Source organism: Scyliorhinus torazame, chromosome 18 (assembly GCF_047496885.1).
Source record: "Scyliorhinus torazame isolate Kashiwa2021f chromosome 18, sScyTor2.1, whole genome shotgun sequence".
Classification (NCBI taxonomy): domain Eukaryota; kingdom Metazoa; phylum Chordata; class Chondrichthyes; order Carcharhiniformes; family Scyliorhinidae; genus Scyliorhinus; species Scyliorhinus torazame.
In genome coordinates, this window is record NC_092724.1 from 79,816,545 (window position 1) to 79,843,005 (window position 26,461).

Sequence of the window (26,461 nt, forward strand, 5' to 3'; positions counted from 1 at the left end):
CTCTCACCTTAAACCTATGCCCCCTAGTAATTGACCCCTCTACCCCAGGGAAAAGCCTCTGACTATCCACTCTGTCTATGCCCCTCATAATTTTGTAGACCTCTACTAGGTCGCCCCTCAACCTCCTTCGTTCCAGTGAGAACAAACCGAGTTTATTCAACCGCTAATGCCCTCCATACCAGGCAACATTCTGGTAAATCTCTTCTGCACCCTCTCTAAAGCCTCCACATCCTTCTGGTAGTGTGGCAACCAGAATTGAACACTATACTCCAAGTGTGGCCTAACTAAGGTTCTATACAGCTGCAACATGACTTGCCAATTCTTATACTCAATGCCCCGGCCAATGAAGTCAAGCAGGTGGAGAAGGTAGCCTTCTTGACTACCTTCTCCACCTGTGTTGCCCCTTTCAGTGACCTGTGGACCTGTACTCCTAGATCTCTTTGACTTTCAATACTCTTGAGGGTTCTACCATTCACTGTATATTCCCTACCTGCATTAGACCTCCCAAAATGCATTACCTCACATTTGTCCGGATTAAACTCCATCTGCCATCTCTCCGCCCAAGTCTCCAAACAATCTAAATCCTGCTGTATCCTCTGACAGTCCTCATCGCTATCCGCAATTCCACCAACCTTTGTGTTGTCTACAAACTTACTAATCAGACCAGTTACATTTTCCTCCAAATCATTTATATATACTACAAACAGCAAAGGTCCCAGCACTGATCCCTGTGGAACACCACTGGTCACAGCCCTCCAATTAGAAAAGCATCCTTCCATTGCTACTCTCTGCCTTCTATGACCTAGCCAGTTCTGTATCCACCTTGCCAGCTCACCCCTGATCCCGTGTGACTTCACCTTTTGTACTAGTCTACCATGAGGGACCTTGTCAAAGGCCTTACTGAAGTCCATATAGACAACATCCACTGCCCTACCTGCATCAATCATCTTAGTGACCTCCTCGAAAAACTCTATCAAGTTAGTGAGACACGACCTCCCCTTCACAAAACCATGCTGCCTCTCTACGGCCATTTGCTTCCAAATGGGAGTAGATCCTGTCTCGAAGAATTCTCTCCAGTAATTTCCCTACCACTGAAGTAAGGCTCACCGGCCTGTAGTTCCCTGGATTACCCTTGCTACCCTTCTTAAACAGAGGAACAACATTGGCTATTCTCCAGTCCTCCGGGACATCACCTGAAGACAGTGAGGATCCAAAGATTTCTGTCAAGGCCTCAGCAATTTCCTCTCCAGCCTCCTTCAGTATTCTGGGGTAGATCCCATCAGGCCCTGGGGACTTATCTACCTTAATATTTTTTAAGACACCCAACACCTCGTCTTTTTGGATCTCAATGTGACCCAGGCTATCTACACACTCAACATCTACCAATTTCTTCTCTTTGGTGAATACTGATGCAAAGTATTCATTTAGTACCTCGCCCATTTCCTCTGGCTCCACACATAGATTCCCTTGCCTATCCTTCAGTGGGCCAACCCTTTCCCTGGCTACCCTCTTGCTTTTTATGTACGTGTAAAAAGCCTTGGGATTTTCCTTAACCCTATTTCCCAATGACTTTTCGTGACCCCTTCTAGCCCTCTTGACTCCCTGCGTAAGTTCCTTCCTACTTTCCTTATATTCCACACAGGCTTCGTCTGTTCTCAGCCTTTTAGCCCTGACAAATGCCTCCTTTTTCTTTTTGACGAGGCCTACAATATCTCTCGTTATCCAAGGTTCCCGAAAATTGCCGTATTTATCCTTCTTCCTCACAGGAACATGCCGGTCCTGAATTCCTTTCAACTGACACTTGAAAGCCTCCCACATGACAGATGTTGATTTGCTCTCAAACATCTGCCCCCAATCTATGTTCTTCATGTCCCGCCTAATATTGTTATAATTAGCCTGCCCCCAATTTAGCACATTTATCCTAGGACCACTCTTATCCTTGTCCACCAGCACTTTAAAACTTACTGAATTGTGGTCACTGTTCCCAAAATGCTCCCCTACTGAAACATCTACCACCTGGCCGGGCTCATTCCCCAATACCAGGTCCAGTACCGCCCCTTCCCTAGTTGGACTGTCTACATATTGTTTTCAGAAGCCCTCCTGGATGCTCCTTACAAACTGAAGTTGAAGTCTCCCATCACCAACTGTTGTTTTTACTCTTTTCCAAAATCTGTCTACCTATCTGCTCCTCTATCTCCCGCTGGCTGTTGGGAGGCCTGTAGTAAATCCCCAACATTGTGACTGCACCCTTCTTATTCCTGATCTCTACCCATATAGCCTCACTGCCCTCTGAGGTGTCCTCCGGCAGTACAGCTGTGATATTCTCCCTAACCAGTAGCGCAACTCCGCCACATCCCCCTCTATCCTGCCTGAAACATCTAAATCCTGGAACGTTTAGCTGCCAATCCTGCCCTTCCCTCAACCAGGTCTCTAATGGCAACAACATCATAGTTCAAAGTACTAATCCAAGCTCTAAGTTCATCTGCCTTACCCATAATACTTCTTGCATTAAAACATATGCACTTCAGGCCACCAGACCCGCTGTGTTCAGCAACTTCTCCCTGTCTGCTCTGCCTCAGAGCCCCACTGTCCCTATTCCCTAGTTCTCCCTCAATGCGCTCACCTTCTGACCTATTGCTCCCATGCCCACCCCCCTGCCATACTAGTTTAAACCCTCCCGTGTGACACTAGCACCTCGCGGCCAGGATATTTATGCCTCTCCCGTCCTTATATAGGTCGCACCTGCCCCGGAAGAACTCCCAGTGGTCCAAATAACGGAAACCCTCCCTCCTACACCAGCTGTTTAGCCACGTGTTTAGCTGCTCTATCTTCCTATTTCTAGCCTCACTGGCACGTGGCACAGGGAGTAATCCCGAGATTACAACCCTAGAGGTCCTGTCTTTTAATTTTCTGCCTAGCTCCCTGAACTCCTGCTGCAGGACCTCATGCCCCTTCCTGCCTATGTCGTTAGTACCAATATGTACAACGACCTCTGCCTGTTTGCCCTCCCCCTTCAGGATGCCCTCTACCCGTTCGGAGACATCCTGGACCCAGGGAGGCAGGGAGTCTCTTTCACGTCCACAGAAGCGCCTATCTGTGCCCCTGACTATAGAGTCCCCTATTACTATTGCTCTTCTACGCTTTGACCCTCCCTTCTGAACATCAGAGCCAGCCGTGGCGCCACTGCTCTGGCTGCTGCTGTTTTCCCCGGATAGGCTATCCCCCCCGACAGTATCCGGGGTATACCTGTTCGAGAGGGGGACAACCACAGGGGATTCCTGCACCGACTGCCTGCCCGCCCTTTCTGGTGGTCGCCCATTTCTCTGCCTGCACCTTGGGTGTGACCACATTTATATAACTGCGATCTATGACGCTTTCCGCCACCTGCATGCTCCTAAGTGCATCCAATTGCTGCTCCAACCGAACCATGCGGTCTGTGAGGCGCTCCAGTTGGGTGCACTTTCTGCAGATGAAGCCATCCGGGATGCTGCAAGCCTCCCGGACCTGCCACATCTCACAGTCAGAGCACTGCACCCCTCTAACTGACATTGCGTCAATTAATTAAAATTAAAAGTTTAAATTTTTTAAAATATATGTATATTTTTTTTAAAAGTTAACTCTCTGTTTCCTAGCACTAGATTTCTAATATAAATGCGAAAGCTAAATATAGTACTCTCCGATCTCTGGCTTAGATACCGCTCTAAATTATAATTAAATGTTTAATTAGTTACCAATGCTTAATTTTTTAAATTTAGTGTAGATTCCCAACCAGCCACTCAGGTCACAGCTTTTCTGTGATGTCACTTCAGTTTCCCCCCCAACACACACAGTTTGAAAAAGGTATAAAAGTAAAAATGAGTAAAAATCACTTACTTACCTTCTTACCTTCTGAGTGTCTTAGATGTTCTCTCCCTGACAGAGACTGCTCCTCCTCCTCCGAACGGCTCCCGAAACTAGGCCGCGATCTTTTAAAATCTTCGCTCTGACTCGCAGCTCCTGCTCTTTTAAATCTCCCGGCTCTCTCTCCTCTCCCGCGCTTTTTAAATCCCACGGCTCTCTCTCCTCCCGCGCTTTTTAAATCTCCCGGCTTTCTCTTCTCTCGCGCTGTTTTCAATGTCCCGGCTCTCTCTCTCCACTCGCGCTGTTTTCACTGTCCCGGCTTTCTCTATCCACTCGCGCTGTTTTCAATGTCCCGGCTTTCTCTCCTCTCGTGCTGTTTTCAATGTCCCGGCTTTCTGTCCTCCCGCGCTGTTTTCAATGTCCCGGCTTTCTCTCCTCTCGCGCTGTTTTCAATGTCCCGGCTCTCTTTCCTCTCGCGCTGTTTTCAATGTCCCGGCTCTCTCTCTCCTCCCGCGCTGTTTTCGCTCACCCGGCTTTCTCTCCACTCGCGCTGTTTTCAATGTCCCGGCTCACTTTCCACTCGCGCTGTTTTCAATGTCAGAGGTAGGTTCTTTACGTGGTGGGTATGTGGAATGCACTGCCAGCAGAGGTGGTGGAGTCAGAAGCATTAGGGACATTTAAGTGACTCTTGGACAGGCACATGGACAGCAGTAAATTGAAGAGGTGTAGGTTAGGTTGATCTTAGATTTAGGATAAATGGTCGGCACATCATCGTGGGCCGAAGGGCCTTATACTGTGCTGTACTGTTCTATGTTTTACTACACTTTAAAAATACTCAGTTGTCTGTAAAGTGGGCTAGGATGTCCAGAGGCGATGAAAGCTATTATAAATACAACAAACATGCTTCTGATTTTTTTCATAATTTATTGAGGATCATTTTAGCTGACAGTCTACAATTATTGCATACACCATTATCCAACACCTTGCTTTCTAATCTGTAGGATTCACACCCATTAGGAGTCACACCCAAAGCCTCACACTTAGAATCATAAAATGGTTACAGCATAGAGCCATTCAGCCCATTGTCTGTGCTAGCTCTTTGCAAGAGCAACTCACCATGTCCCTGGCCTTTTCCCCATAGCCCACAATTTAGCCACCTGGGGCTGGTTTAGCACAGGGCTAAAGAGGTGGCTTTTAAATCAGACCAAGTCCCTACCAGCCTCCCCGAACAGGCGCCGGAATGTGGCGACTAGGGGCTTTTCACAGTAACTTCATTTGAAGCCTACTTGTGACAATAAGCGATTTTCATTTCATTTTCATTATTTTCTTCAGATAATTAATTTTCTTTTGAAATCTCTTACTTTCCCTTACCCAGAATCTTTTATCAATAGAAGTACATCAGTAAACAAAATATTTATTGCATAGAATAATTTTTAACTACTCCCTCCCCAGCCTTTACAGAGAGGAGCAGAAATTTGTTCAGTGGCATTTGACATTCAAGTGATTTACATGCCAATTATTATAGGGAAATATAATGGTTCATTTTGCATAACTTCCATCTCTTTATACCCCAGCACCTTTATTAGTCTCTTTAATTACTTCTTCATACCTTCCCACTATTTTCAAGTGAGACAAATGCCATGCTTTAATTGAGATCACCCAAATAATTTCAAATTGGTAGCCGAACCTTTACGTGCTGTGTCCTCGGGCTGAGCTCTAAATGGTGGCTTCGCACCCTTTGAGCAGGGGCAATACCACCTCATTCTCCCCATTTTAGGGAGGCTCACTCAAGATTTCAGTACAAGGGTGTGAAACACTGTGCCTACAGATCCCAGGCTACCCGGAGCATCATTTTGTCTGATGAAACAATACAACCCCCACCCCCAACACAACCATTTCAGTAGTTTGTCATAGTAGGTCTGTGATTTTCCGCACTGTGCCCAATTAAAGTGTGAAAAAAGTACCAAATGGCGGGGGTGGGGTGGTGCTGATGAAGAAGGAAGAGATTTCTGGGCACTCCCACAACATGTTTCTCAGCGGCGGGAGATGGTCCACCATTGGCCAAATCTTCTGGTTCCACCGCCGTCACCGGAATTACCATTGAATCCACTCCATGCTGCCAGGAAACCTGTGGTGGGTGTGCACTGAACAGCTGGAAAATCCCCCCATATACTCTGTCCTTCTGAACTGATGTCCACTACTTTGAACACTAGGAGGCAGTATTGATTGGTACAGGTCTGTCACTGGTGGGCTGGCACATGGTAGTAAATTGAGACAAATTAAGAACATCACTTGACATCAGTACAAATACACTAAATAATCCTGCCAATAAGGGTGGAAACGGGAATAGTAAAAAGCTGCTTCCTGGCCAACCTCTGGAGGTAGAGAAAGAGAATAGTGCCCCAGTGGCTTCATGTCAACTCTAATACCTCTGCTCCACTGGATGCAAGAAACAATTCCGATCGCTTGGAAACCATTTTTCTGCTCCTCCATTAAAAATCCCCTTTATTATCCTGTCACATGAGCAGTGATGGCTCCATCATATTTATAAATGTATAGAAGTGCCCCTCTGCTCTTTTATCTCTGGTATTTACACATGCTGCAGGGTGATGGCTCCACCATGTCAGATGCATCCTTGGTTGTAGATGTTCGGTGGTGAATTTGAGGAGTCCACATCTTTCCACAGCACGTTTGGACATCTCTGCAGCATAAGTCAGATCAGATGAGGTAAGTGTACAACAAGGTGACAAAACCAGTTGGTCATCTCTGATATTCTGTCATACGAACCACTCGGTGTGTCGGAACCCTGCAGCTGAAAGATCAGAAAGACAAGGTTTCAACCAAGAATCAGGCCAGCTGCATCTTATTGACATGCAGGGAGGGTGATATTGAGAGCGAACCACAAGCTTACACAATTTATAGATAATCATTTCTGTGCAATTTACAAGCCAGTGAGTTTCAGAGATTGAAATTTCAGGCATGTTCAGGAGGTTACTTTACTGACCTCCTAACACTGGAAGCCATTGAGAAAAAAATTATTTTTTAATGATCTTCATGATTTTTAATTAACCCCCCCCCCCCCCCCACACTCAAATGTAGGCTGACTGGACTGCAGTCGGCGGGTTTACAACCTTTATTAGGTTGTAAACCTCCAGTCCTCTGACACCACCCCAAGGAGGATTGGAAGATTATGCTCACAGCATCCACAATTTCAACATTACTTTCCTCAGCAAACCAGGACCTTTCTGCTTTGAGGACTGCCAATGGGGAACACCACCACCCGGAGTAACCCTCCAAAACACACACATCTTGGGCGGGACTCTCCTTCGGCAGATGCCAAAATTGGGCGGAGAATCGGTCTGATGTCAAAATCGCGTCAGGCGCCAGTTTGACACCATGTTGCAATTCTCCGTCACCTCGACAGCGGTGCCAATGCGTTCTGGAACGCATGTAGACACCGTTTGCATGTCATTAGCGGGCCCGACCCGGTATTCTCCGGGTCTCTGCGATTCTCCGCCTCTGATGGGCCGAGTTCCCAATGGCGTGGTTCACGTGTACTTTTAAACATCGTGAAACCAGCGTAGTGGATGCTGAGGAAGAGAGAGAGGAGGGAACATATACGGTATACGGTAGAGACACCTAGCCACTGACCTGTAGCAGCCTTTTGAATCCCGCGGGCCAGATCTGATTGGACAAGCCATTCGTTTCCCTGACCTGGTGGGCTCTTCCTAAGTTAAGTATTGGCCAGTAGTGATAGGTTTATTATATAGAAAGTAGTATTAGGGTATTAATATTGCTTGTTGTATATAATAAATGACCGTTGTTTTAATCCTTACTAAGCGGTGTGCTGTATTATTAATCATAACCTGAACTTGAACCATGTGGCGGTATCATAAAGATACCTGGCGACTCGTGAGCAAAGGTGACGTAATCAGAGCCAATAGACTAAGGGTAAAAAGGAGGAAGCTGCAGCAGCGGGGTAGGTGGCAGCCGCCCAGGTTGGAGAGCCGGCAACTGAATATGCCAGGGAGGACGTGCTTCTTGTGTACCGGTACCTCCTGTCATTCGAGGACCTGATGGACCAGGCATGCCGTGGAAGACTCTGGCTGAGCAGAGAGACAGTACGGTATATCTGCCAGATGATAGAGCACCCAACATATGGGTATAGGGGAGGACACCTGCTCCCCGGTGGCTGTCAAGGTGACGGTCGCCCTGAACGTTTACGTGATGGGGTCCTTCCAAGCGCCGAGTGGGGACCTGTCCGGGATCTCACAGACGTCGGAGGCTCTATATGTCCAGGCACCTCAATACATCCACTTCAATGTGGACCGAGCCCACTAGGATGCCTGGGCAGTGGGGTTCGCCGCCATCAACGGGAATATCCCCCTACGGGCACCTGTGGATAATAGGCTGCTGTACACAAACCGAAAGGGGTTTCCTCGATGAATGTGCAGCTGATATATGACCATCATACACGTCTGTGCCGGTACCCGGGCAGTGTGCACGAAACCTTCATCCTGGCATACTCGACGATTCCTGACATGTTCGAGAACACCCCCCGCCCCCGGCTGGCTCCTGGATGACAGGGGTTATCCACTGCGGTCATGGCTGATGACGTCTATCTGGAGGCCACAGACCGACGCGAAGATCCGCTACAACAATGCCCATGCAGCGCACCAGCAGAGTGATCGAGCGGTGCATTGGCCTCCTGAGGATGCAGTTCAGGTGCCTGGACTGCTGTGGAGGGGCTCTCCAGTATGATGCTGAGAGGATGGTCTGCATTGTGACGGCCTGCTGCGTCCTGCGATGTGTCAGAGGAGGAGGAGGAACGCCAGGCCTCATCCGATGAAGAGGATGGGCAGGACATAGAGCCCAGGCAGGTACGGTAGGTCGCATGACATGCACGCCATGGGGCGTTGTTGTAGCGGGTCTCCGCGTCGATCTGTGGCCTCCAGATAGGCGTCATCAGCCACGACCGCAGGAGAAGACCCCTGTCACCCAGGAGCCAGCCGGGGGCGGGGGGGGTGTTCTCGAACATGTCAGGAACATGGGGGCCCTGGGTTGGCGGTAACATCGGATCTGGTCCATCGGATGATGACAACCCGCTTTGTGATGAGCTCTGGTGCTCCACATCGTATGCCAATGTCCACAGTAGCACCATCCACCTGAGCCTGGGCTACCCAGAGGGTCCGGCCATACCCCCCTAGCAAGGCCGGCCCCCACCCCCTCCCCGCCCTGCCCAGACCATCCCGCCCCTCACACCGATCTGAAAGAGCTCCGAGATAGGTTGTAACGGTGGCAGCAGGTGTTTAATGTGAACAAATATACACTGAATTATGTCCCAGCCACTATAACGGAACTGTGTCCTGCACCCGTGCCAACTTAACTAGTCTAACTTCTTGGCATTACGGGCCCTAATGCTATTTCTAGGTGGATCCCCAGATGGTACAGCAGGAGTAGAGGCGGCCTGCTGTGATTCCTGCCCTGCGACCTGGGTCCCCGTTGGCGTATGTCTTCTGGGGCGACTGGGCCTGAATGGTGCTCAGGTGGCGCGGTGCCACCCATTGCATACATGAAGATGTTTGGATGAGGGAACAAAATGTAACATCTCAAAGTTTGCAGATGATACCAAGTTAGGTGGAAGGGTGAATTGTGACGAGGATGCAGGGATCCTACATCATGATCTATGTAGAAGATAGGAGCAGGAGAAGACCTTTTGGCCCTTCGGGCCTGCTCTGCCATTCATCACGATCATGGCTGATCATCTAACTTAATCGCCTAATCCTGCTTTCTCCCCGCCTTTGATCCCATTCTCCCCAAGTGCTATATCTAGCTGCCACTTGAATATATTAAAAGTTTTAGCATCAACTACTTCCTGAATTCCACAGGCTCACCACTCGATGTGTGAAGAAATGTCTCCTTATATCTGTCCAAAATGGTTTACCCTGAATCCTCAGGCTGGGTTCCCCTGGTTCTGGGTCCCATCATTGGTAACATCTTCCCTGCATCTACCCTGTCCAGTCCCATTAAAAATTTTATAAGTCTCTATGAGATCCCCCCTCATTCTTCTGAACTCCAGCGAGAACAATCCCAACCTAGTCAATCTCTCCTCACATGACAGTCTCTCCAACCCTGGAATCAGTCTGGTGAACCTTCGCTGCACTCCCTCGAGAGCAAGAACATCTTTCCTCAGAGAAGGAGACCAAAACTGCACACAATATTCCAGGTGCAGCCTCTCCAAGGCCCCCTATAAATGCAGCAACACATCCCTATACTCAAAACCTCTCGCAATGAAGGCCATTAGCCTTCTTTACTGCCTGCTGCACCTGCATGCTTATCTTCAGCAACTGGTGCACAAGGACACCCAGGTCCCGCTGCACACTCCCCTCTCCCAATTTACAACCATTCAGGTAGTAATCTGCCTTCCTGTTTTTGCTTCCAAAGTGAATAACCTCACACTTATCCAAATTATACTGTATCTGCCATTGATTTGCCCACTCGCCCAACCTGTCCAGATCATGATGTAGGATCCCTGCATCCTCGTCACAATTCACCCTTCCACCTAACTTGGTATCATCTGCAAACTTTGAGATGTTACATTTTGTTCCCTCATCCAAATCATCTTTTTTTTTTAGAAAATATTTTATTGAAGCATTTGTAATTTTCACAATTTAACATTTCTAAAACAACCGGGCAGGGGGCATAAAATACCCCCTAAAATAACAAACAATAAACCACATACCCCACTTCTCCCACCCTATCCCCAATTACCCGTTTACTAAATTCCCTGTCCTTATTTAACATTACCATGCCTCCTATTTTCCTACCCCCCCACTTTTTCCCTTTCCCCCCTTACTGCTGACATTCAGTTTTTGTGAAAGAAATCGATGAACAGCTGCCAATTCCAGGCGAATCCCTGTATTGATCCTCTAAGAGCGAACTTGATTTTCTCCAGACTGAGAAACTCTACCATATCGCTGACCCACACTCCTGATTTCGGGGGCTCCGAGTCCCTCCATCTCAGCAAGATCCATCTCCGGGCCACCAGGGAGGAGAAGGCCAGGATATCGGCCTTCCTCCCCCTCTTTGCCCCCGGATCTTCCGACACCCCAAATATTGCAAACCTCCAACCCCTGTTTTTGACAGCACTTTATCCTGTAGTCCCCTCAGGCGAGGAAAGCTTGGGACCTGTCTCCGTACAAAGTCCCGCACTTGAAGATACCGAAACCCGTTCCACCTGGCAAATCAAACTCCTCCTCTAATGTCTCCAAGGTTAGAAAGCCCTCCTGGATGAATAGATCCCCAAACCTCTCAATCCCTGCCCGCTGTCATACCTTAAAGCCCCCATCCAGGAGTGTCCTCTTTACTCTTGGGGTTTTACCCGCCAATTATAAACCTCGACATCGCCACATTCATACTTCTGAAAAAAGCCTTTGGGACAAAAATCGGGAGACACTGAAAAAAGAAAAGCAGTCTCGGAAGGACAGTCACCTTCACCGTCTGAACCCTCCCCGCCAGCGTCAGTGGGAGCACGTCCCATCTACAAAAATCCCTTCTCATTTGATCCACTACTTTGCCCAAATTTAGCTTGTGAAGCTGCCCCCAAACCTGGCCACTTGAATCCCCAGATACCTAAAACTCTTCCTAACCACTTTAAAATATAGCTCCTTCAGCCTCCTTTCCTGCCCCCGTGCCTGAATCACGAATATCTTGCTCTTTCCCATATTTAACTTATACTCTGAAAATAGCCCAAATTCTCCATGATTTTGATCATCCCCCCCCCCCCCCCACCGGGTCCGTGATATAAAGCAATAAATAGAACATAGAACATTAAGCACAGTACAGGCCCTTGCGCCGACCTGTGAAACCACTCTAAAGCCCATCTACACTATTCCCTTATCGTCCATATGTCTATCCAATGACCATTTGAATGCCCTTAGTGTTGGCGAGTCCACTACTGTTGCAGGCAGGGCATTCCACGCCCTTACTACTCTCTGAGTAAAGAACCTACCTCTGTCTTATATCTATTAGGGCAGCACGGTAGCATTGTGGATAGCACAAATGCTTCACAGCTCCAGGGTCCCAGGTTCGATTCCGGCTTGGGTCACTGTCTGTGCGGAGTCTGCACATCCTCCGTGTGTGCGTTGGTTTCCTCCGGGTGCTCCGGTTTCTTCCCACAGTCCAAAGATGTGTGGGTTAGGTGGATTGGCCATGCTAAATTGCCCGTAGTGTCCAAAATTGTTGGGTGGGGTTACTGGGTTATGGGGATAGGGTGGAGGTGTGGACCTTGGGTGGGGTACTCTTTCCAAGAGCCGGTGCAGACTCGATGGGCCGAATGGCCTCCTTCTGCACTGTAAATTCTATGATCTATGATCTATCTCCCCTCAATTTAAAGCTATGTCCCCAAGGTTGGAAATTAGACATCACCATGCGAGGAAAAAGGCTCTCACTGTCCATCCTATCCAATCCTCTGATCATCTTGTATGCCTCAATTAAGTAACCTCTTAACCTTCTCTCTAACGAAAACAGCCTCAAGTCCCTCAGCCTTTCCTCATAAGATCTTCCCTCCATACCAGGCAACATTCTGGTAAATCTCCTCTACACCCTTTCCAATGCTTCCACATCCTTCCTATAATGTGGCGACCAGAATTGCACGCAATACTCCAAATGCGGCCGCAACAGAGTTTTGTACAGCTGCAACATGACCTCATGGCTCCGAAACTCAATCCCTCGACCAATAAAGGCCTTCTTAACAACCCTCTCATGGCAACTTTCAGGGATCTATGGACATGGACACCGAGATCTCTCTGCTCATCCACACTGCCAAGAATCTTACCATTAGCCCAGTACTCTGTCTACCTGTTATTCCTTCCAAAATGAATCACCTCACACTTTTCTGCATTAAATTCCATTTGCCACCTCTCCGCCCAGCGCTGCAACTTATCTATGTCCCTTTGTAACTTGTAACAGCCTTCCGCACTGTCCACAACTCTACCGACTTTAGTGTCATCTGCAAATTTACTCACCCATCCTTCTACCCCCTCCTCCAGGTCATTTATAAAAATGACAAACAGCAGTGGCCCCAAAACAGATCCTTGTGGTAACTGGACTCCAGTCTGAACATTTCCCATCAACCACCACCCTTTGTCTTCTTCCAGCTTGCCAATTTCTGATCCAAACTGAATCCCATGCCTCTGTATTTTCTACCGTGGGGAACCTTATCAAATGCTTTATATATATTCCATATTTACCACATCAACTGCATTACCCTCATCCACCTGTTTGGTCACCTTCTCAAAGATCTCAATAAGGTTTGTGAAGCACGACCTACCCTTCACAAAACCGTGTTGACTATCTCTAATCAAATTATTCCTTTTCAGATGATTATACATCCTATCTCTTGTAAACATTTCCAAGGTTTTTCCCACAACAGAAGTAAGGCTCACTGGTCTATAGTTACCGGGGTTGTTTCTACTCCCCTTCTTGAACAAGGGGACAACATTTTCTATCCTCCAGTCTTCTGGCACTATTCCTGTAGACAAAGATGACTTAAAGATCAAAGCGAAAGGCTCAGCAATCTCCTCCCTAGCATCCCAGAGAATCCTAGGATAAATCCCATACGGCCCAGGGGACGTATCTATTTTCACACTTTCCAGAATTGCGAACACCTCCTCCTTATGAACCTCAAGCCCTTCTAGTCTAGTAGCCTGAATCTCAGTATTCTCCTCGACAACATTGTCTTTTTCCTGTGTGAATACTGCGAAAAATATTCATTTAGCACCTCTCCTCTCTCCTCGGACTCCAAGCACAACTTCCCACTACTGTGCTTGACTGGCCCTACTCTTACCCTAGTCATTCATTTATTCCTGACATATCTATAGAAAGCCTTATCCTTGATCCTACCTGCTTCTCATGTCCCCTGCTGGCTCTTCTCAGCTCTCTCTTTAGGTCCTTCCTAGCTAACTTGTAACTCTCGAGCGCCCTATCTGAACCTTCATGTCTCATCTTTACATAGGCCTCCTTCTTCCTCTTGACAAGTGTTTCGACTGCTTTAGTAAACCACGGTTCCCTTGCTCGACCACTTCCTCCCTGCCTGACGGGTACATACTTATCAAGAACACACAGTAGCTGTTCCTTGAACAAGCTCCACATTTCCATTGTGCCCATCCCCTGCAGTTTTCCTCTCCACCCGATGCATCCTAAGTCTTGCCTCATCGCATCATAATTGCCTTTCCCCCAGATCTAACTCTTGCTCTGCGGTACATACCTATGCCTTTCCATCAGTGAAGTAAACGTAATCGAATTGTGGTCACTATCACCAAAGTGCTCACCTATCTCCAAATCTAACACCTGTCCTGGTTCATTACCCAGTACCAAATCCAATATGGCCTCGCCTCTCGTTGGCCTATCTACATACTGTGTCAGGAAACCCTCCTGCACACATTGGACAAAAACGGACCCATCTAAAGTACTCGAACTATAGCGTTTCCAGTCAATATTTGGAAAGTTAAAGTCCCCCATAACAACTACCCTGTTGCTTTCGCTCCTATCCAGAATCATGTTTGCAATCCTTTCCGCTATATTTCTGGAACTTTTCGGAGGCCTATAGAAAACCCCTAACAGGGTGACCTCTCCTTTCCTGTTTCTAACCTCAGCCCATACTACCTCAGTCGACGAGTCCTCATCAAACGTCCTTTCTGCCACCGTAATGGCACAACATGTGTCGCGACTCAAGAAAATAAACCGACGCACACATGAACATGGCCTCAAGCTAAACAGGTCCAAGTGCTGTTTTGGGACATCCACGCTGAAGTTCCTGGGCGATCAGATTTCGCGACACGGTGTGTGCCCGGACACAGACAAAATGAAAGCCATCGAGGCAATGAAAGTCCCCGAGGACAAGAAGGCAGTACTGCGCTTCCTGGGAATGGTCAATTTCCTTGCCAGGTTCATCCCGAATTTGGTCACACACACCACGGCCCTACGCAACCTGGTGAAAAAATCAACCGCCTTTGAGTGGAAGCAACCGAACAGAGTGGCTGGAGCTGAAAGCCAAGCTCCCACTGCAACCGTCCTTGCATTCTTTGACCCAGACCGAGAGACCACAGATGCAAGTCAGGATGGCATTGGGGCGGTGTTGCTTCAAAGATATGTCATCCTGGGTACCAGGAGGATACACGTCATGGGCAATGACACCCGCTGAGACCAGATATGCGCAGATTGAGAAGGAGTGTTTAGATCTCCTCACCAGCATCCTCAAATTTCATGATTATGCCATTTACTGTTGAGACGGATCATAGGCCTCTGGTCCACATCATCCAAAAGGACCTGAACGACATGACGCCTCGTTTGCAGAGAATTCTGCTCAAACTCCGGAGGTATGATTTCAATTTGGGGTACACACCTGGCAAGGAGCTCATCATCGCCGATTATCATCATAGAATTTACAGTGCAGAAGGAGGCCATTCGGCCCATCGAGTCTGCACCGGCTCTTGGAAAGAGCACCCTACCCAAGGTCAACACCTCCACCCTATCCCCATAACCCAGTAACCCCACCCAACTCTAAGGGCAACTTTGGACACTAAGGGGCAATTTATCATGGCCAATCCACCTAACCTGCACATCTTTGGACTGTGGGAGGAAACCGGAGCACCCGGAGGAAACCCATGCAGACACTGGGAGAACGTGCAGTCTCCGCACAGACAGTGACCCAAGCCGGGAATCAAACCTGGTACCCTGGAGCTGTGAAGCAATTGTGCTATCCACAATGCTACCGTGCTGCCCTATGCCGATGCATTGTCCCACTCCGTCAGCTCACCCAGTGAACCATTGGAGATCATCCAGCACATTGAATTGCAGGTACAACTGTGTGCAAGCACTCTCCCAGCAACAGATGAGAAGATCGTTCTCATCCGAGAAGAGACGGCCAAAGACCCCCTGTTGCAGTGAGTCTTCCACAACCTCTGCAATGGCTGGCAGAAAGGGCATTGCCCTCAATTCTACAACGTCAAGGACGACCTGACGCTAATCGACGGCATCCTGCTCAAGCTGGACAGGATAGTCATCCCGCTACGTCTCCAGACCATTGTGCTGCGGCAGATTCATGAGAGACACCTGGGTGTAGAAAAGTGCAGACGTAGAGCCCGGCAAGCTGTCTACTGGCCCGGCATCAACCAGGACATCACGGACATGGTCCTGAACCTGTCAGAGGTTCCAACCAGCGCAGAGCAAGGAGATGCTCCAACCACATGACCTAGAGACCTCTCCGTGGTTGGCACTGATCTATTCCACGCGAATGGTTGCGACTAAATCTTAATCATTGATTACGTTTCGAATATCCTGAGGTGCAGACCTCACCTCATGGACTGTCATCAAAGCGTGCAAAGAGACATTCTCACCGCATGGCATCCCGAACGACAATGAGCGACAATGGTCCGTACTTCCACAGTCGAGAATGGTCCACGTTTGCCAAGAGCTACAACTTCAGGCATGTCACCTCCAGTCCGCACTATCCGCAGTCCAATGGCGAAGTCGAAAAAGGGGTGCACATTGTCAAGCAGCTCATCCGCAAGGCCTCGGACTCCGCTTCCGACATACATCTTGCACTACTTGCGTACCGGGCGACTCCCTTGTCCACTGGCATGTCGCCAGCTCAACTGCTGATGAACAGGGACCTGCGGACGACGCTTCCAGCCATTCCTTGATCAGCTCCAGGTGCTGCAGAAGACGCAGCAGCTTCGCGACAGCCAGAAGCAGGGCTATGATGCACATGCCACCGACCTGAACGTGCTATCCCTGGCAGACACGGTCAGGATCAAGATTGGTGGCGGTCTGCTCCGGCTGTCGTTGTTCGTCAGGCCGCGCCCAGAACCTAAGTCATACGTATGGCTGATGGCTCCATTGTACGAAGGAATCGAAGGGCACTGCGAAAAGTTGCTTGCGCACAACCACTTTCCTCTATATTTCCACATGTCGAATTGCCACCTCCAGAGACCTTGAACCACGAGGCCACCAGTCGTACCTCCCACTCGTCTGTCGAGACACCGTCATCCCCTCCACCACCTCTCCGGCGGTCGACGAGGATCAGACGCAAGCCTCAGAGACTGCACTTATGAGCATTTGTTTTGTTTGTTCTGTTCTGTATTTCTCAGTCAGTCACATTAGACAGACACATTCACATGTATATAGATCTACAAAAAAGAAAGGGGGAGATGTCATGATATGCAAAGATGCAACCTATGAACACTCAGAATAGGACACAACCAATGGGCAGTCAGGACACTCAGAGGTGGCATCACCACAAGGGGGCATAACATAAACACTATAAAAGGGATGAGGCACTCACACCCTGCCTCTTTCCACAGACAGACATCTAGAGAGTTAGACAGGGTTGATCAGCAGCATCACACCCCAGCACGTGGCTTAGAGCAAGCTGGTACAGTTAGACTGAGTTACTACAGTTAGATTACAGAGAGTCGAACTAATTTGAGGACTGTGAGTTCAATAAACACATTTCAGAGTCTGGAGCATCCTTTAGTTAAGACTGCATCAAGTAGCAGCCTGTGTTATCCGAAGCAGCATAACACAACACTCTGTACGTTATTGATCTCATCTACCCTGTTCTAAACCAGTATCTCTCTACGAAGTGGGACTGAAGTCTGGAGCAACCTGTCCAGGTACTCCACCCCATCCCTGAGTGTCTCCAACTCATGCGCCAGCTCAATGACTTTCGAGCTGGAGGGATTCAAGACAGAAACCTCTACTACAGATGTGTTCACTCGGGACAGTCTCGATAGCCACAAGCTCTCACTTACTGCAGATCACACAACCTGCTCTTAGTCCAAGTTAATAATAGTATTTATAGCTTTAGTTGGTTATATTTTTTCTTTGTCTACAAACTATATTTCACTAAGCAGTAAACACAACATTTAAATATCTACTGTAAAAATTTGAGGTGAAAATAAAAAGCAGGTACTCCTTCCTCCTCTTCCGAATTCCCACTTGAACCAAATTCTCGACATCAGCACCGTTAACACTGCTCCATGTGCATCAAAGGCTGTTTTGCAGTATGTGAAGAATTAAAATTATTTCCTTTTGTTGCTTGCATACAGATCCTGAAAACACTTACCTATTCTCAGGATAATTTCATTTGCCTCCTCAACCAAGTTAGATTCGTACACAAAACAGTCAAAAGATGTTGTCTGTGGTGTTTCTGGGGAATTCCTGAAATAAAGCAACCTCCTCTTAGCACAAAAGCTGACACAAAGATTTCAAATACTGAATTGTAGTCAAGTTCAAGTACAACGTTAATACTGCAATATTAGTTTAATACATTTTGAAATTTTAAAATGTGCCTCGGTTCAATGCATAATATTTTTTGAAATTATTGAATTATATTTAAATTATTCTAGAGTTGTTGCTAAATTGTAAACCTGGATTAAGTGCTCAAGACTCTGGAATGGGGCATCAATGCACACATTTGAGCATCACCCACCTACTGGCTAGTTGCCAGTTGTAGAATCCGCTAAAACAGCACACATGGATCAGCCAGGTAAAAAACAAAGATTCTATTCGTTCACAAAATTACACTCTCCGAAGGGCGTCCTCTCTGACCTGCTCCCAGGCTGTGGTGATACACCACTGTACCTCCCTACCATTGTACATAGTATATAATAGTTGTGCGTAACGTGGCCCTGTAATACTGTGTATTGTACTGTAACTCTGCAGAGGTTCGGTCACTGGTAGGTAACCCGACCTGGCCACGGAGAGCTAGCGCGAACAAGAGTGGGGACAGCCCTGTCTTGTTCCTCTCTGCAGCTGAATGTATTCAGAGCTGGTGGTGTTAGTTCGGACCCTCGCTTTGGGAGTGTTGTACAGGAGCCTCACCCAGGCGGTGAACCCCGCTCCTAGCCCAAACCGGTCCAGTACCTCGAGTGGAAATATCCATTCGACTCTGTCGAAGGCCTTTTCTGCGTCCAAGGAGACAATCACCTCTGGTGTTCTCTCCCCAGAGGGGGTCATTATTCCATTCAGCAGCCACCTGATGTTCGCTGTGAGCTGCCTACCCTTGACAAAGCCCATTTTGTCCTCTGCGACCATCTCTGGTACACAGCCCTCCAGCCTTTTGGCCAGGACCTTTGCGAGTATTTTCGCATCCACATTAAGTCTGTATGATCCACATTTCGTCAGGTCTTTATCTTTTTTGGGTATCAGTGAAATTGTGGCCTGCTCCAGCGTGGGGGGCAGGGTGCCCTTTGCCAGTGAGTCCGCGAACATGTCTCTTAGGTGTGGGGCCAGGACTGGTGCAAATGTTTTGTAGAAGTTCGCGGGGAACCCGTCGGGTCCCGGTGCCTTCCCCACCTGCATGGAGCTGATGCCCTCCATGATTTCTCCCAGGTCTATTGGTGCTTCCAGCTCCCCCTGTCTGTCTTCCCCCACAACTGGTAGTTCGTGTCCGTCTAGGAACTGTTTCATCACCGTGCCCTGTTGTGGGGCTCGGAGGCGTACAGTCCCCGGCAGAAGGTCTCAAATGCCCGATTGACCACCTTTGGCTCTGTTACCAGTCTGCCTCTGCTATTCTTTACCTGCGCTATTTCCCTTGTGGCTGCCTGCTTTCTCAGCTGGTGAGCCAATAGGCGGCCAGCCTTGTCTCCATGTTCGTAGAAGATTCCCCGTGTCTGGCGGAGTTGGTACACTGCTTTCCTAGTGGACAGCAGGTTAAAGTCCATTTGCAGCTTTTTTCTCTCCGGCAGCAGCTCTACAGTCGGGGCTTCGGAGTATTTTCTGTCGACTTCCAGGATGGAGTCCACCAGTTGTTGCCTGGCCACCCTCTCTTCCCTATCTATGCTTGCCTTGTAGGCTATGATCTCTCCTCTAATCACGACCTTCAGTGCCTCCCAGAACGTGGAGGGTGAGGCCTCCCCATTTTGATTGTTACTAACGTAGTCGCCTATGGCCCGCGATGTTTTTTAACAGAAGGCCTTGTCGGTCAGGAGGTCCGTGTCCAGCCTCCACGTGGGGCGCTGGGCCCGGCCTGTCTTCAACCTCACATCCATATAGTGTGGAGTGTGGTCAGATATAACGATCGCGGAGTACTCCGTTCCCGTGATCCCTGGAAGCACCAATTTCCCCACTGCAAATAAATCAATACGGGTACCTTGTGTACTTGTCAGAATTATGAAAATGCACCTAGTTCCCTAGCCATGCCAGTCTTTTTCCCTGCTCTGGGGTTTGATCGGTCGGTCAGTGGGTCCAGCACGCAGTTGAAGTCGCCCCCCATGATCAGTCGGTGTGTGTCAAGGTCGGGGATTTCCGCCATGGTCTTCTTTATGAATTCTGTGTCGTCCCAGTTGGGAGCGTACACATTTACATGTACGACCGGTGCCCCTTCCAGGACACCGCTGACCATGACGTACCGTCCCCTGGGTCCATAACTGTCTTGGTTTCTGTAAACGTCGCCTCTTGCTAATTAATACTGCTACCCCCCTAGCCCTCGTCCCGTAGTATGAGTGGTATGTCTGTCCCACCCAGCCCTTTCTTAGCAGCAGTCGGTCCTTCTCCCTCAGGTGCGCGCAGATTATGTCTGCTTTTAGGCTTCTTAGGTGGGTGAATACGCTGGATCTTTTCACTGGGCCGTTGAGTCCCCTTACGTTCCAGGTAACAATCCTGGAGGGGGGTTTCCGACCCCCCGGTCCTGCGGGATCACCTATACTTACCTGGTGGACACGCCCCTGCACTCCGGGTTTCCCTTCGTTAGGGGGCTGTCCAAAATGACTGCGGTCGTCGCTCTCAACATGAGGTCGAGCCCCAGGGGTTTTGTCCAGGGGTACCCAACATGGGTACCGCCAGCTATGTGTACTCCAGGGTCTATCTTCGCCCTGAAGCCCTCCCGAGTGGCTGTTTGTGGCGCCATCTTGGTTCCTCGCCCTGCTCCATGCCCACCGAGGCCCGTGTTCGTGCTGCTCATCTACCTCACCCTTCTCTTTTGTTCTACGCTCTCCCTCCGACTCTCTCCCCCCCCCCCCATAGTCCCTGTCCCTCTGTCCCCCCCTGTGATCTTCCCCCCCCCCCCCCTTTGTGCCAGGTGCTCCCTCTCCCCTGAGAGGCACACCGCAGCCCTTCTTTCTTCCTGCCCTCCCGTGTTGGCCCTCCTCGCTAGCACGGTGGACCCCCTCCCAGTACTTGCTCTGCTCTGGTCCTGTTTTACCTTCCTTTTGCTAGCCCTTGTCTCGCCCTCCTGTCTGCCTTTCTCACCCTCATTTACCTTGCTTCGCTCCCCCCATTGCATTGAGAGATGGAACGAGCCCGGGAACGAGTCAGCACAGTCCCGCACAGTACACCAAACACGTGTGTACAGTTTGTGATCGTATTGTCTCTGTTTGCGGTCTGCCCGCTGCTCTTTGTTCCGATTCTTCCTTTCTTTTCCATCCCCGTCGCTTTCATGATGGCCGTTGCGGCTGTCCCTCCCCCAGTTTGTTCGCTCTAACGAACTCCTCCACTGCTGCTGGGGTGTTAAAAAACAGCTCCTTCCCCTCAAATGTTACCCAGAGTTTGTCCGGGAATAACATCCCAAATTTCACATTACTTTTGTAGAGTGCTGATTTGGTCCTGTTGAATTCAGCCCTTCTTTTGGCCAGGTCCGCCCCAATGTCCGAGTACACCCTTATGATCTTCCCTTCCCACGTGCCCGATTTTGTCTGCCGAGCCCACTTTAGGCGTTTTTCCCGGTCTTGGAACCTGTGCAGTTTCACGATAATCGCTCTGGGCTGCTCCCGGCTTTGGGCCTGGATCGAAGCGACCTGTGCGTCAATTTCGGGGGGGTTTGGAAATTTCTCCCTTCCCACTTGCTTGCCCAGCATTTGGGTGATGTAGCCTGCTGGGTCTCTGCCCTCCACTCCCTCTGGCAGAACCACTATTTTAACATTCTGCTGTCTGGACCTATTTTCCTGGTCCTCCACTTTCCCTCTTAGGCTCCCCTGGGTCTTTTCCCTTCGGTTTACTGAGTTACCATCCTGTCGCTCTGGTCCAAGGCGGCCCTCTCTAACTCCTGAATTGTTTTCTCCTGCGCCTCCACCTTCCTTTCCAGGCCATCGATGGTTCGCTGCATTTTGTCCATTGTCTCCGCCAGCATTTCCTTCTTTCATTGTGTGGAGCTCCATCCTGAGTGCCTCCCTCATGGCGTTTATCTCCGTTTTTATCTCCTCCTTTATGGCGTTTATTTCTGTTTTCAACACGCTTCTCCATTGCTCCCCGTGCGGAGGGGGGTGGGGGGGGGGGATAGTCGCCGCGTCCTGTTCCTGCTCAGCTGACCAGCTTTTCCGCTTCCTTGTTCGCCTGAACCTCCGTCTCGCCTCATGTGGCCGTCTGCCTGCGCGGCCGCAGATCCTGCTTTTTTCCTTCGCCTTCGCTGCTGCTCCTTCTTACATCTCGCCGTCCCCCCGATTTATTATTATTTGCAGGCATATTTTAGAAAGTATTAAAAAAAGTTTTAAAATTTTCAGGAGGAAAAAAAAAAGTTGAATAAAAAGATTATTCTTTTTTGTCAGTGCTCTGACTTTCAGGCTGTTTCTTGTTGTGATCCCCACTCCTCCTCCACGTGCAGCTGCTTCGCTGACCGGGACCAGTCTCTCCTCTTTTTTTTCTCTTCAGCTCCATGGAACTCTATCAGCGCCTGGGGGGTTGGGCCGATTTTGCGGGAGTTTAATTTTTTTTTTAAACCCGCCAGGAAAACCCCCGACAAAAGCTGCAATTTTGTGGACCTGCGGGAGCCTCTTTCAACTGGAGTTCTTAATGACACAAGCGCTCAGTTTGTGCCCAGATTCCTGGACCTCCTTCAACTTGCAGTGTGGGTCCTTCAGACAACATGCAGACTTCACACCTGATAACATAGGGAGCAGATGAACACCACTGGAGCAACCGTCCCAAAGCCCTGGTTCAAGGTTCAAATCTATCCGTCACCACATTTATACAATATGTTTTACTTACGCCACACAGTAAGCAAAGAGGGTTCGCCTGTTCAATCGGTGTCCCACTGAAGAGATTTCAGGGTAGTGATGATGAAAGAGGACCTGAAAAAGAGGAACATCAGAATTTCAGAAAGTGCCTTGCTAAAATCTTGCTGGAATAAAAGAAAGCAAGTCAAAAGGTGCTGCACACAACAGTTGGGACACAATTGAAATTAGAATAGCAGTCAGCTAGTCAGTATCCAGTGTGTGTGCCTGATGCGTGTGTGTGTGTATGCGCACATGGGTTGAAGTTCATTGTAACAATCTCCCTTCCGCTAATGTCCACATAATTTGGGCAGCACAGTGGTTAGCACTGTCACTTCACAGCTCCAGGGTCCCAGGTTTGATTCCTGGCTTGGGTCACTGCAGTCTGCACCTTCTCCTCGTGTCTGCGTGGGTTTCCTCTGGGAGCTCCGGTTTCCTCCCGGTCCAAAGACGTGCAGATTAGGTAGGTTGGCCATGCTAAACTGCCAGAGCTTGAGCTTGGGCACAAGATGGTGCCGGAGCGTTCTGCCCGACCCAGTTCCCAGAGCTCCCGTCCCGGCCCCCGAGACCTGGCCCAACTCGACCAACTTGGAGAGGCCTGCCCAGTGACCCGACCTGGAATGGCCCGCCCAGCATCCCGACCTACCTGGAGATGGAGGAAAGTGTAATGTCTAAGAGATGTATTTTTGGAGCAGCTTGTGACAGAGCCCACTAGGGAACAGGCAATTTTGGATTTGGTGATGTGTAATGAGGCAGACTTGATTAGGGAACTTAAGGTGAAGGAACCCTTAGGGAGCAGTGACCACTATATGATAGAATTTACCTTGCAGTTTGAGAGGGAGAGGCTGCAATCAGGTGTAACGGTATTACAATTAAATAAGGGTAACTACAAAAAGACATGAGGGAGGAGCTGGCCAGAGTTGATTGGAAAAGGAACCGAGCAGGGAACAGCAATGGCAGGAGTTTTTGGGGGTTATTCGGGAATCACAACAGAAATTCATCCCAAGGAGGAGGAAACATGCTAAGGGGAGGACAAGGCATCCATGGCTGATGAGGGAAGTCAAGGACAGCATAAAAGCTAAAGAAAAAGCAGACAAAGTGGGGAGGATTAGTGGGAAGCCAGAGGATTGGGAAACCTTTAAAAGCGAGCAGAGGACAACTAAAAAAAAGCAATAAGGGGCGAGAAGATGAAATATGAGTGCAAGCTAGCTGGTAATATAAAGTGTCATGTGAGAGTACCTTAAAGAAATGGGTGTTTATAAATGGGTGTGTATATAAATATCTATAGTGAGAGTACCTTTAAGAAATGGGTGCTTATTACTGCAGTGATGTCGGAGAGTGGGTGGAGCTGGGCTGTCAGCTTTTTACTTTCGTTTTTGAGCAGGCTGCAGGGTGTGGTTTAGTTTAGTTTTCAGTGTTGTTAGAGCTGAAGCCAGACCAAGCAGGTGTACTGCTATTCTCTCTGCCATCAAAAGACTATCTCTTGATCATTTGCTGAATTCAGAATTATAAATGTTCTCAGTAGTGAATGCAAACCGAATGTGCTTCTGTTGAAAGGTGTTTCTTCTGTCTTCTGGTTGTTGTTTGGGAAGTTGTTAAGCATTACTTAGTGCTGTATTCTTTGGGGGTTGTATTTGAATTAATAGTTGCTAAGATGTTCACTGTATGTTTCAAAAAGGTTAACTTGAGTTCATAGAATAAACATGGTTTTGCTTTAAAAAATACTTTTCCATTTCTGCTGTACCACACCTGTAGAGAGGGCCGTGTGCTCCCCATACCACAATCTATTAAAAGTTGTGGGTCAGGTGAACTCCATGATATACTTTGGGGTTCTCTAAACCCTGGCCCATAACAAATTGGGGGCTCGAGGGGGATAAAAGTCTATCTATTGGATTGGCTTTGTGAACTTAAAGACAGTGAGGGGTGAGCATATTGTGTGGTATTCAATTTAAGTAGGGAGTGTGTTGTGGACAATCGCACTTTCAGAGGCTGAATTTTTTTTGGGTGGAAACGGTCACACGCAGTACCTTACGGACAGAGACTAAAAGCAGACTGTTAGATTTGGCAAAAATATTGCAGTTAACATTACCTGATAAAATGCGAAAAGATGGTCATTATGGCGGTGGCTAAGCATTTAAAGTTGCCGGAGATACAGTTTGACTCATTGGAAATAGCAAAAATTCAGTTCCGAATTAAACAAATGGAACATGAGAAAGAATTAAAGCAGCTTGAATACGAAAGAGAGAGGAAAAATAAAGAGAGAGAGAGGAAAAAGAGAGAGAAGAAAGGAAAACAACAAGAATAGCCCTAGCAGAACAAAAAGAAAGAGAAAGGGAGATACAGATCAGGGAAAAAGATAAAGAGAGTTTGAACTTCAGAAAATGGCCATGAAACATGACAGTCAGTTAAAATTGGCAGACGTAAAAGGAAACGTACAGTTGGATGACAGTGATGAGGATAGTGAGAAAGAGCGTCACAGTCGAAGGCTTGGTGGGGATCTATTTAAATATGTCCAAGCATTGCCACGGTGTGACGAGAAGGAAGTGGAAGCCTTTTTCATTTCATTTGAGAAGATGGCTAAATAAATGAAATGGCCACAGGACATATTGCTGATTCAAACAAAGCTGGTAGGTAGGGCTAGTGAAGTGTTTGCATCACTACCAGAGGAGGTATCTGGGTCCTATGAGGAGGTGAAAAAATCCATCTTTGGTGCATATGAACTAGTGCCTGAAGCTTACAGACAAAGGTTTAGAAATTTAAGGAAAGAATTTGGTCAAACATACATGAAGTTCGAAAGGAACAAACAGAGTAATTTTGATAGGTGGATAAGGGCTTTGAAAGTAGACCAAACGTATGAAGCTCTCAGAGAAATTATACTTTTGAAGGAGTTTAAAAATTCAATTCCTGATGTAGTGAGAACATCACATCAACAAACTGCGAGATTAGCAGCAGAACTGGCAGATGATTATGAATTAGTTCAGAAAGCAAAGCTTGGTTTCCGACATCAGTTTCAGCCTGTGACGGATAGAAACTGGGGACATGAGAAATACTCAAGTGGTAAAGGTGATCTGATGGGAGATAATAAGGAGAGCGTACCTCAGATTTTAAAAAAATCCAGGAGGGTGGAAGAGGCATGAAAAGTTTCAAATGTTTTCACTGCAATAAACTAGGCCATTGTTATGGGCGAGGCGTTTTCAGAACCCCAAAATGTATCATGGGGTTCAACCAACCTCTCCCTTTAATGGATTTGTTGCTTTTCCAAGCACGCAGCTTGTTCCGCAGGTGTGGGATTGCAATTATGGACACGTGGGTTTTTAAACACAAAACACTGTTTATTCCATGAACTCAACTTAACATCTTAAATAAACATTGGATCTCTTAACACCCCTTACTTCAAAGATAACTCAGAAAATGTTGCAACAGTAAATAACTCCTTAAACTGTTCCTTCAAACTTCCAAGAGACTTAACACCTTTAAACAAAATCACATCAGGTTAAAGGCTTTACTTTAAATCACCCAAATGATCCAGAGATAGTCTTTCACAGCAGAGATCCAGCTCACTGCAAAAACACAGACGCACAAGTAGCTCTTTCCTTCCAAACTGCAAAACCAAACTGCGAAATGGCTGAACT

General features: G+C 48.1%; 1 protein-coding gene across 6 annotated transcripts in view; it reads right to left on the reverse strand.

Moving 5' to 3' along the window:
• Nucleotides 1-4,744: 4,744 nt before the first annotated feature.
• Nucleotides 4,745-26,461, reverse strand: part of LOC140395329 (uncharacterized) — a 228,540-nt gene continuing 206,823 nt past the window's right edge. For all 6 annotated transcript variants that reach the window (XM_072482959.1, XM_072482960.1, XM_072482958.1 and 3 more), the window contains 3 exons: nucleotides 22,825-22,907; nucleotides 17,969-18,063; nucleotides 4,745-6,652 (listed from right to left, as the gene is read on the reverse strand). In XM_072482959.1, coding sequence (XP_072339060.1) covers nucleotides 6,618-6,652; nucleotides 17,969-18,063; nucleotides 22,825-22,907 — 213 coding nt within the window. In that variant the 3' untranslated portion in view covers nucleotides 4,745-6,617. The remainder of the gene's footprint in view (nucleotides 6,653-17,968; nucleotides 18,064-22,824; nucleotides 22,908-26,461) is intronic.